Here is a 12,070-nt window from a genome sequence, read left to right as displayed (position 1 = left end):
TGTGAGATTGAGATGCAGAGAAATCAGAAGAGAGGGGTAGTGCCAAAACGATCTTCTCAAGGTATTTCTTTATTATTCTACTGTTACATGTAGGATATGTAACAGTATATTGTGTACATGCAATCTCACTGTGCAATGAAGGGCGTTTTCTCCTCTTGAATCACGTTCTCTTTACATTCCTCCTGATTCAGTCGGTCGACCCTGAAGTAATGGAACAGGAGCCGGGCTGTGGCGGATTATTAAGTGATTTTCATTTCTCCACGTCGAAGATTTACAGAGTGTGTTGCTGTTCAGTCTGAGAATAATCATCATATAATCACATCCAATTGCGCCCTTGCTGTTACCCTGTTATTCTTTCTGTGAGAACTGATTGGGCTCCATCGCCTCTCGCACTGTTTGAAGTATCCAGTATTAGCTAGTGCAGTACAGTAGATGATCATTTGCCTCTGGAAGTGGATGGTGAGTGAAGCCTCTCAGACTCTTGCTGGTTGATGAATGTGGACGTGGCAGAAAGTCATGCGTTCCCTTGATTGATATATCCTGGCATGTTAACCTTGCGAAGCTGTGCCAAGAAAATTTGACATTTAATGACAAAACCACATTTTTTCTTGTTTTTTTTCCCCCCTCCCTCAACTGTCTCCTCAAGGGGACAGCCTGACATTTTAAAACGATGTTATTTTGTCTCAGCAGGCGCTTAGCACATTGGGAGTTTTGTCCTTCAGGAACCTTACAAATGTTCTTTTTTTTAGCTATTTGCATTAAATCAGTGTAAGGCAGCAAATATAAGCAAGTTTCATCCTAGGAAGGCTTTACCTTTTCATTCGAACTTTTCTCTTCATTGAAACTGCTCACTGAATATTTAGGTGTTCTTTTAGAGAGGGGATTTAGCAAGATATCTCCTTCATTTTAAACAGGCAATCCCATAGTCCCCGAAAAACCTGAAAACCTTTTGTTCCATAGACTCTGCATTCGTATGAGGTACATTTCTTTGAATAGTAAGATATGTTAATTGCACTCAGGATTAAAGCTCTGTGAAATGTATTTGTATTTATGGATTGAAATGTCATCTGATAGTTAAACAGTAATGATGTAAGCCTGCAGGGGCTTCATTCAACCCAAAACTCTCAGGGCAATTACTGCAGGGAGCATTGGGGTCCTTTCCCAGGAGGGAAAAAATGATGCAATTTTCTGCAATTTGACTTTTATATTGAAAGGCTTAAAGTGCATTATTTCAAAACTTCAATTAGTCTGTCATCTCCTCATTACATTAGTGTAAAAACTGTATGTTTATTTAGAGATTTTCATGTTTCAATTGTTCGTGCAGTTGTGGTTATTGCTGATATTCTCAAAGAAGAGCCTAATCTTGTCTCTTTAAAAATGTTTAAGATGCATGAATTTGTGTAAAGGATTAGGCCCATATCCACAGTGCAAATTGATTTAGACAAAATACATAATAAAGCCATGCAAGACTCCACTATCACAAGGCAATAGTTTGCGAGGCATCCATCCTGCAACTTTTAATAGATAGCAATATCATAGATCATAACATGTTTCACTTTTTGAGGTATGATCTATTACATAATTAGATGAAGGTGTTTGATGGTGTCTGTTAAATGACAATAACTACACATTATGAAAATATTAGTTATAGAATAAAATAATGTTAAATATTAAAAAAAAACCATTGGTGGGGCACCTTCATCAGGACCAGTGAGTATACAGATGGACAACACGTCTCCATCTGCTCTCATTGGACAAATTTGAAAACCAAAATAGCCCTCTGTGATAGGCTGTCATCTTGCGATGGTGACGTCATTTGGAGCCAGAGTTGCGCAGTAGAGATCGGCGGGTGGAGCCGTCGTAGCTCCCGCTAACCAAAACACACACTTACCCTACCAAAAACAAACGGCAAGGCGCATGTCGCCGTCTTTAACAGCAGAACAGCTTCTTGTGTTGGTCTGAAGCAGACGTTCACAGATATGTAACCTTCATGGATTTTAGTTACATCTCCTCTCACCGTTCCTCCTCTACTCTGCTAATCTGGAACAGATTTTGTCAACAGAGCTGTCAATCATCCTTTTTACAGCATCAAATATCTAATTAAAGTGTCAGAAAAATGAACACTTGGACGTAAATCAGCATGATAAGAACTAACTTTAATGACCATGTTTGAGAAAAATGTTTTAGACGTGTATTTAGATTTTATAATTTGACTCATGTCCCATCTGTTAACATGGAGGAGGCGGGCTTTATGACCTATACTGCAGCCAGTCAGCAGGGGGCGATAGAGACGTTTTGGCTTCACTTTTAGGGAGCTGTCATCTCGGCCATCTTTTTATACAGTCTATGATCAGGACCAAGAGGATCCTGATTAGGGCTTACATGTATTAGCAGCTTTCCTTGAGCAAGGCATCATTTCATGTTCCAGAAACTGAGCATGCAGTGTTGGCCTCAGAGGTGGGATCAAAGTGACATCAGAAGGTGCTGCAGTCATATATGCAGCACTCAGATGTCATACAGACATGCCTGCATACATATATGCTCCCACACTGAAAGCACATCCATGTATCTATCAGTATGTAGAATGACGACGAAAATAATTTCAGGACATGTTTTTGTCTAAATTTTGGCTCCTGATCCAAATTCACATCACGCTGTCTCACAGCTGTCACACCCACTTAATGTGATATGAATACCAAACTGCTTTTCCACGGTGCTCATGTAGTATAATCTTTTGTTTGTTTTCTATTCATTTTAGACTAAATATGACAAGTGAGACCTGCTTAAATCTTCTGTCAGAGATTTGCTGCATTTTGCTCCGTGTTAAGGCTTTCACTGTGTGACAAATCCTAATTGGTCATAGCGAGTACCTTCAGGGCGAAATGTACCTGATGCTGAGAATTGTGTTGCTCTAATTGGGTTTGCCCATAATCTGCTGCTGCTGCTGCTGCTGCTGGAGAGCCTCATGCATAAGCAGCATGGAAAATGTGTAATACTTGGAATTAGCTGCCAACATGTTTGATTTAATTAATCAGAAATTAGCTTCCAGCCTTGGAACACGCTCTGCAGAAACTCTCCAGAGGAGGCTGGCAAGTCCCGGGATCGCTGCTAGCCCAAACACAGACAATATAACACGAGAGTGAGGAGTGAAACGGTTTTCAAATATCGTTGAGGGCTGAGGATGATATGGTGGCAGTGAATTAGTTGTATAAAGCATGTATTCCACTGAGTAAATAAGAGTTTCCTAAAGTTTGACATTGTTCTGAGGGCCTCCGGACATTACCCCTTTGTGTTAATTGTATATTACACTGCATTCACACTATAAATCTACTTGCATTTAACACCATGTACTGAACATACTTCTGAGGCATTTATGTGCATTAGAAGATCAATTCATGGATACAGCTACTTGTAAATACATCAATTTTGCACTACCATCGTCTCAATCTGTGCATCTCTCTGTGTGTACACAACAAACACCTACGTTCCTCGACTGCTTGCGTTCCTCTCTGGCAACTGCTTCTCTGTATGTTCCTTCAGATTCAGGATCTAGCAATCCGCTGCATCCAGAAAAACATCAACAAGAACCGCGGCGTGAAGGACTGGCCATGGTGGAAGCTCTTCACCACGGTCCAGCCGCTCATCAAGGTCCAGCTCACCGAGGAGCAGATGCGAGGCAAAGACGTGAGGAGCCTTAGATATTTAATATCACTCGTAACCGTTAATGTGTCATGGTTTTACCTTTTGTTATTACAAGCTACCTAGATGTCTATTTTCATTGCACCAGGATGAGATCCAGCAGCAGAAATTGAAGCTGGAGAGGGTGGAGAAAGAGAGGAATGAGCTGAGACTGAACACGGATCGATTGGAGAGCAGGGTGGGTCCCTTCTTCTGTGACAATGCATGCTGGGAGGACGGTGTCTGAGAGTGGTGCACTGTTTTGTTTCAGTTAAAAGTTTGCAAATTGCTTGTGGAAAAAAAATAAACCTCGTGTGTTTGTGTTCAGATCGCAGACTTGTTGGCAGAACTAGCCGATGAGAGAAGCACGAGTGAGTCAGCATCTCAACTGCTGGAGACGGAGACTTCAGAGAGACTCCGCTTGGAGAAGGACATGAAGGACCTGCAGGCAAATACACACTCTCGTAATAAGACATTTGGAAAATTATTATTGTAATGTGACTGACGAACTCTTTTTTTTGATTGTGAATGTGTCCTCTCCAGACCAAGTTTGATGCCATGAAGAAGCAGCTAGAATCACAGGAGATGGAGGTGATGGAGGCTCGGCTCATGAAAACAGCGGAGCTCAACGGGGAGTTGGACGACGACGATGATGATGCTGGTTAGTTGAGCTAGAAACCATCCATCCACATTTTTAATTATATACCCAAAAGTTGAGGGTCAACAAACTTTGGCCTTGCAGCGACTTCTCTCTCTTCATCTATGTGTTTTCGATACCCTAATTAATTGTACTCTGTGACATTGGGCAGCGTGTTGCTCGGGCCTGCCTAATGGGCGTGTCAGCTCAGGTCAGAGGCATAATTTACTGAACCGGCATTATGTGCACAGTTTGAAAAATCTCCCTTATACTAATTGTAGCTGCGGGAATTAGCGGCTTTGTTCGACTGCTCCAGCAGGAGACTTGGTCACATCTTGCGTAATGCTATTAAGTATATTTTCCAAGTTTGGGATTTACCGCTAGGGGATTATGATGTTCACTCCAAGGCATACAACTAATGCCTGTTGGTCTCCACCTGCTGGGCGAGAGACCTCCAGATGAGAGCGTATTGTCCATGAGACTTCCTTTTTTCATTTTTTTTTCTGCGCCCCTCCTCCCCTTCAACCCAGCTCAGCAGACAAGCCATTACCGAGCATATCAGAATTCTTAGATGAATGAGAAAATAATCGTTGGGATCAGAGCCGGTGGCCCTGCAAGTTGTCATTATGCTATATATATGCTAATGAGCAGCACTGATGGAGGAGCCGGTGTTGGTATGTGAAGGAGAAATGGACAGCCTCTAAAATGATAAGGCTTGGAAATGAACCTGAACCTGAATGTCTGCCTGGCCGCTGTTATACTTCTGATAGCCTCTGACAGCTCCAGAATTAGGGTCGGCTAAGAACTGTGGAAAGTGCCACTTAGACATGTCCCCCTCTAACTACTATTGTGGTGTGCTCTGAATTCTTACTGCAGGTTTATCCAAGATTAGAGCTGCGGCGCAGGGGCTCCTTTGTAGTTTCCTGTCGCATGTTTTGACCTCGTAAGGTCGGGATTTGATGAAAGAAGTTTTATTTCCTGAAGATTACATTATTCCGGCTCTTAAATGTGATAACCATCGAGGCCAGTCGGTGCACTCCATAATCCACAGCATCCATCATGTCTTAGCTTTTGAGCCTTCTCGCGCCCGTGTACCCTGCTAGGCTGTTATTAGAGGCAAGAGACTTCCAAATGTCATACGGACATTTTTCTGAATTGTTTGTCTTTCCTGCAGGAGGCGAGTGGCGGATAAAATACAACCGAGCCATTCGTGAAATGGACTTCACCAAAAAGAAACTCCAGCAGGAGTTTGATGACAAGCTGGAGACAGAGCAGCAGGGCAAAAGGCATCTCGAGAGAAGGGCAAGAAACTTTTGACAGCATGAAATCATTGAACCAATCCAGTCTGTTATAATTTTTGGTTATCAAAACAGTTGTGGTCAGCTAATTATATAGGTGTAATAATGATGACATGCATTAGGCTGTCCTGACAATATAATAAAATGTGTGTGTGTGTGTGTGTGTGTCTGTGTGCATGCTGCAGCTGGCTGATTTGCAGACAGATAATGAGGATGTGCAGCGCTCTGTGCAGCAGCTGAAGAAGAAGTGCCAGAAACTGACGGCAGAGCTGCAGGACACCAAGCTGCACCTGGAGGGCCTGCAGAGCCGCAACCACGATCTGGAGAAGAAACAGAGGAAGTCAGTGTCTTTGTCTGCCTGCCCGTGTGCCTCTCTATCTGTTCTTTCACAAACACACATCACATACTGCTCTTTTCTCCTCGGAGGCCCAGGCGTACACTCTCTGACCCACTCGGCAGAACGCTAACGTTTTCTTTAATTTGAATAGTGACTGAGATGTTCTGTAATCTTTGGAATTGCATTAGCTGAGAAAATGAGTCAGACTTTAAGCACTCCAGAAGCTATCGCTGTGGCAGAATGTGATCTCTCCCCTGTGGCTAATTGAAGATGCTCTGTGGGTGAAATTATTTTCAGTTGCGCTTCAGAGAGAAAAACAGGGAATTACAGCGAGCTGACAGCATGAAACACTTAGCTGTTAAGTTCACTAACCATAAGTGTTTCTGCCCTAGACAATTGAAGAAAACATTTTGCACATTATTACAACCCCAATTGTAAATTGATGGCTAATGGAAGGGGATAAAAGTGAAGGCTTAAGTAGAGGATAGAGGTAGTTCTGAGTTGATGTTGGCCTCTGTGACCCCAGTCTTACGTAATCAAGTGATAGTCCTGAGCTGCCTGTGCGTATCCGTGTGTGTGTGTTCCAGATTTGACCTGGAGCAGAACCAGGCTCAGGCTGAGGTACAAAGAGAAAGGAGCCAGAGGGAGAAGCTGGCTCGAGAGAAAGACATGATGACTGGAGAGATCTTTAACCTCCGCCAGCAGCTGCAGGTAAGCTACTTAACACTTCTTACGTCACATGCACTCCGACGGCCTCTCTCGGGGACGACATGTTTGGTCTCTCCGCTCGCTTTTTGACATAACTGGGCTGGTCCAGATGTGCGCTTCACTGTGCGTCTTCCGCCCGCAGGACAAGGACGGAGAACTGTGCGCCGTGAATATGAAGGTGCAGCAGCTGGAGGCAGAGCTGCAGGATCTGTCGTCCCAGGAGTCGAAGGATGAAGCCTCGCTGGCGAAGATCAAGAAGCAGCTCCGCGACCTGGAGGCCAAGGTGAAGGACCAGGAGGAGGAGCTGGACGAGCAGGCTGGGACCATCCAGATGCTGGAGCAGGTTTGCTGTTTAAAGCTCTTTATATCATGCTATTCAATGTTCCAATCCCTTAACTGTAATTCCGTAAATGCTGAAACCCAACAAAATCTCCCTTTTACTATAATATCCTTAAATTGCACTATTATGTTACATTACGTTGTGTAAGAAATGACTTTATTACTGTCCGTCTCTCATTTTTGACGGATGGATTATAAGTCATTTTGGAAGAAAACCAGCTATTTTTGTTCTTTTTACTTGTGTGATTTTAAGATCCGTGCTTCTTCATTTATGTTATGCGTTGTTATATGTGTGTGTCCTTCATGTGCTCAGGCTAAGCTGCGGCTCGAGATGGAGATGGAGAGGCAGCGGCAGACCCACACTAAAGAGATTGAGAGCAAGGATGAAGACGTGGAGGAGATTAGGCGGTCCTGCAGTAAGAAGGTATGCACCGCTCATTTTTAATCCTACATCTGTGCAAATGTATCTATAAATAGCCTCTCTACCTTGAACCATCACTTAATCCGGACTGGTCAAGGTAGCCTCAAGAGTTAAAGTTGAGCCGCGCGTAAAGGAGGCTTGTTCTTAGTGTTGAAACGATCAAACCCGACGAATGAGACCGACACTACACAGCTGCACTTACTTTAAAACAGAAGGTCAGTATTTAACAGCAAACATCGCACCTCAATCAATAATTTACAGGATGCACCAGCGGACGTCTGTGCGTGTGCATGTGTGCGTTCAGACGCTGCTCCAGGTATGGGGGAGACAGAAAGCGAGGGCGAGTGTCCAGTAAGTTAATCGATCGTGGGTGACGATCTTTTTGACAGCTAAGAACAGACATATGATAGAATTAGTTGACAAATATACTTGCCCAGCTTCCCGCCCCCCGCCCCCCCTCTGCGTCCGACAGGGAAAAACCTCCCGCTGTGAGGGACATGTGTGAATAGGCAACTGTGGGTAATGTCGGGGTCAGACGATGCATGTGTGAAAGAGGCTAAAGTTAACTGTACTTACATTTTTGGCTTATTAAAGTGGACATATTTTAGCTATGCAATCAATTTTCTGTTATAGAAACAAACAAGCTGTTTTGCCATTCAAAGGTTAGACCTTAGCCACGATTGGCTGACAGAATTTGGAGCCCCTCTCTCACGTGGGGGAGCAGCCGCACTGCACTGTCACTCCGAAGTTGTAGAAAACACGGCTGCTCTAGGATCGGTTATTCGGCCTTATATGTACGAGCCAGAATCGGCAGGAGGTATCAGAATGGTTAGCTGAAATCTTGATGACTTGGCTACAAGCTCGTGCAAGAAGGCAGCCTGAGGCGAATGACGGTGAATGACGATTGGTCGATTTCAGCGAAAGCAAGGTTCTACGTAGAAACCTGCAGCTGTTCTGAACGGCCCATTTCAGAGGCGACCTCTAAAAAATGTGGTTCTGGAAAAACACGGAATTATGCAGTTTTCACTTTTTCACTGTGAACAATAAACACACAAACATGTGAAACTCATGCAGATTATTAGAATGAAGTCATCATTTATTTATCATTTCAAGTCCTTGTTGTTTGTTGGAGTGTGTCCATGCAGCATACAAATATGCTGTAATCATCGATGTATCGAGTATTAATAATTAATAACAGTGGATCATACGCTAGAGGCTGCCTAACACGTATTATAATTTAAATAAACAACCTTTGCTAAAAACATCCACACTCAATAATGTTAATAATGATAAAAAATAAAAAATCAATCCCACTTTGAATAAAAATAGTGTTTGTATTTGTATCGATAAAATATTACAATTTGAGAGAATAAAACATTTTATTTTGAAAGGCCTGTTGATGGATTCAGAAGCGAGCAGATCTTCTCTGGGGGGATCCGTGAGTCTTTGACGTGTGAGAGCAGCCATGTCTAACAGGCTGGTCGATGGTGTGTTATGTCTGGCTTTGTTTATCACCCATCATCTGTTTGTGCATCCTGACACTCTGTTCTCGTGTCCTGCAGCTGAAGCAGATGGAGGTGCAGCTGGAGGAGGAGTATGAAGACAAGCAGAAAGTGTTGCGTGAGAGGAGAGAGCTGGAGTCCAAACTGCTGAACGCCCAGGACCAGGTACATCCATCACGCCGCCTCTGGTCTCTGTCAGTGCAGTTACGCGAAGAGTGCCACTTCTTTTGATTGGAAAGAAACTGTTTTTGAGTCTGGAGAGGCGCTATGGGTTTGAAAGGAGGGTAGGAAAGTAGACACGTGTGTGTTTTTTGTCATTCAGGTGGGCCAGAGGGATGTGGAGACGGAGAAGAGGCTGAAGAAAGACTTAAAGAGAACCAAAGTCCTTCTGGCGGATGCACAGATTATGCTGGACCACCTGAAGAGCAACGCCCCCAGCAAGAGGGAGATCGCCCAGCTCAAAAATCAAGTATGACACAGATGATGTCTCACACTTACTCATAGCAAAAAAACAAACAATCTTTTTGGATAAAAAATGATCCTCGTTCCTCTGCATGTCCACGATATACCCTTGATGTTGACCTGATAACATGTGTCCCTCACCTCCTTTCCTTCCTCCTGATACAGCTGGAGGAGTCAGAGTTCACATCAGCAGCAGCAGTGAAGGCTCGAAAGAGCATGGAGCTTGAAATAGAGGACCTGCATATCCAAATGGACGACGTGGCCAAAGCTAAGATATCTGTGAGTTTAGACATCTGTTAGCTGTGTTTCCGGAGGGCGCGGGGTTTGATTGTAGAGGGGAGCTGCTCTAATTCTGTTCCAATTACTTGCTTGGGAGGGCATGAATGCCACACACAGCACAATACGCTGTTCTTTTTTTATCATCAATATTCTGCAACATTTATGGACAATGAAATAAATCTACCCCTTTTTCTATCCTAATAAAAACCGACTTTTTGATAAAAGAGAAATTGCTTGTGTAAATATTTTAATTCCCTCCTTTTCACAAACAGTGTTTAATTAATGGAGAACTTTTTGCCTATCAAATTAGCACTCTCTGAAATGCAGAATGCTTCCAACATTAATATGCATACACAATCCAGCCATGGTGGGAATATTAAAATTATAAATGCCCTTTGGCATATATCTGATTTTAGCATTTTGCTCTAATGGATAAATAAGCTTTGTGGAATGTTTTTTCTCTCTCCGTCTGCTCATTAACGGCGGTCTCATGAGAGTACCGCCTGCATTTCAGACTCTACACTGAGGATGTTTGTGTCGTCTCTGGGGACGACACACAGAGTGCCGTGTGCCTCTGCTTTGCTCGTTAATTGCTGCATTTATGGCAAGGGAAGGTCTTGTAAATGTCTCAGATTAGAGAATGCATATTGAGGGCCAGAGACTCCCCCCTTAACACAGAGGATGATCTCTAAATAGGACATCACCAGTATGCTGCACTGGCTGCACTTTTCCTTGCCCAAATGAGCCAATTGATTATCTCCAATTGGTCTCTTCCCGCAGCCAGATCCCCGTCCAGATTGTGTTTCATCGCCATTAGATGAGATTCCAGCGCTGCCACGGCTTTGCCAGCTAATGACCATTTATCATATTCAATAGCTCATGAATAAAATCCTGTCGTTCCTTACTAAAGCGTGTCCTTCTCGCTTTGTGCCTCAGCTGGAGGAGCAGGTCAGCCGGCTGCAGAGGGAGAAGAACGACCTACAGTCTCGTATGGAGGAGGATCAGGAGGACATGAACGAGCTGATGAAGAAGCACAAAGCTGCGGTTGCCCAGGTAACCCAACATGTATAACACATTAGTGAGCCAGGAGTAATAGTAGAAGTAAAAGTAACATTACGCAGGCTGTGAAAAAAAAGCCTTATTTGTATTTGTTAAATACTAGAACATCTTTGGAGACGCTCTTCTTACATGCTTGTTAACATTCTGTTCCTCCCTGCATGTGTGAGTACAGTGTCTTTGAGGTTTGGAGGACATGTTCCCCTCTAAACACAGTGTGCGCTCTGCAATCAGGGAGATGCAATCTGTTCGACAGCAGATCACATGACAAATTCTTTGGCAAGGACGTATTATCTTCAATAACCATTTAAATTAGGAGGTTATTTGAAGATATTTGGAACATACATCAGCATTCACACTCCCTCTCTCTCTCTCACACATAAATATACTATGACTCTCTGATTTATTGACTTTGTGTGTCTGTGTGCGTGTCTGTGTGCATACTAGTCTGCCAGGGACTTGAGCCAGATCAGTGACCTGCAGGCCCAGCTGGAAGAGGCCACAAAGGAGAAGCAGGAGATCCAAGAAAAGGTAAAAAGGAAGTGTTCAAAAGCACTCAAAGTGCCTGGCAGAAACCTGCCCGCCGCCTCAACGCTTCCCTCTGATTAGACCTCAGCTTTTCACACAGTTTCTGATTATTCGGACCAAAAAGAAAGAAAGAAAAAAAGCCCTGTTTCTGTGGCAGTTTTTTCTCAAAATTGCAATTTGCATTTAAATAGTAGGAATCAGTGTGGATGTATTGTGAAGGGGAGAAATTGTTCTTTTGCCACTCATTTTTAAGAAAGGGTCGTGTACGTTAACTCGGCAGCTTGTTTCCACGGTTGAACCAATTCGGTCAAAATAAAAGCATTAATTCAGGTCCTTTCGGTCATTTCCCCTCAATCTCTCTCAGAGATTTATCACACTTTGTCACGTCAGTGCCAATGACACAGAAGATTCTCAGCAAAATGAAAAGGTGGCAAATGATTATGAGAATAAAAAACCCTTTGAGATGATGTCGTTCTCAATTGATGTGATCTGATAATCACACATAATAGTAAAAGCCCAGTTGCTGGCCGTTCAATGATCACCAATCAGTGGAATTATTACTTGCACATATAAAAAAAAAACCTGACAACACATGCTCACAGCAGAGTCTTATTTAAAGTGTCAAACACAAACTGCTTTATCTGTCTTTTGTGTTTGCTGGTGGCCTTGCTCATTCAAATACACAACACCTTCACTACATGTAGAAGCAGGTGTCCATGTGCCATCCTTCTTTATGAGTTAACACAAGTACAGTGATCTACCTTCATTAACATTTTTCACACAGTCATATATTCAAATAATTTAATTTGAAACACAAAGCTGACA

General features: G+C 43.2%; 1 protein-coding gene across 1 annotated transcript in view; it reads left to right on the top strand.

Moving 5' to 3' along the window:
* LOC138595358 (unconventional myosin-XVIIIa-like) overlaps window positions 1–12,070 on the top strand; it is a 75,003-nt gene that overhangs the window by 46,405 nt on the left and 16,528 nt on the right. The window contains exons 21-34 of the mRNA XM_069666739.1: window positions 3,541–3,684; window positions 3,788–3,877; window positions 4,007–4,126; window positions 4,222–4,339; window positions 5,490–5,617; window positions 5,799–5,953; window positions 6,538–6,661; window positions 6,801–7,001; window positions 7,311–7,421; window positions 8,981–9,085; window positions 9,243–9,389; window positions 9,548–9,661; window positions 10,598–10,714; window positions 11,165–11,248. Of these exons, the coding sequence (XP_069522840.1) occupies window positions 3,541–3,684; window positions 3,788–3,877; window positions 4,007–4,126; window positions 4,222–4,339; window positions 5,490–5,617; window positions 5,799–5,953; window positions 6,538–6,661; window positions 6,801–7,001; window positions 7,311–7,421; window positions 8,981–9,085; window positions 9,243–9,389; window positions 9,548–9,661; window positions 10,598–10,714; window positions 11,165–11,248 (1,758 nt within the window). The remainder of the gene's footprint in view (window positions 1–3,540; window positions 3,685–3,787; window positions 3,878–4,006; window positions 4,127–4,221; window positions 4,340–5,489; window positions 5,618–5,798; window positions 5,954–6,537; window positions 6,662–6,800; window positions 7,002–7,310; window positions 7,422–8,980; window positions 9,086–9,242; window positions 9,390–9,547; window positions 9,662–10,597; window positions 10,715–11,164; window positions 11,249–12,070) is intronic.

This window comes from Semicossyphus pulcher, unplaced genomic scaffold (assembly GCF_022749685.1).
Source record: "Semicossyphus pulcher isolate SPU_LCO1_2020_fin unplaced genomic scaffold, fSemPul1.0.p SCAF_10, whole genome shotgun sequence".
Lineage (NCBI taxonomy): Eukaryota > Metazoa > Chordata > Actinopteri > Labriformes > Labridae > Semicossyphus > Semicossyphus pulcher.
Note: the sequence above shows the minus strand (reverse complement) of the source record. Positions and strands in the feature narration are given on the sequence as shown.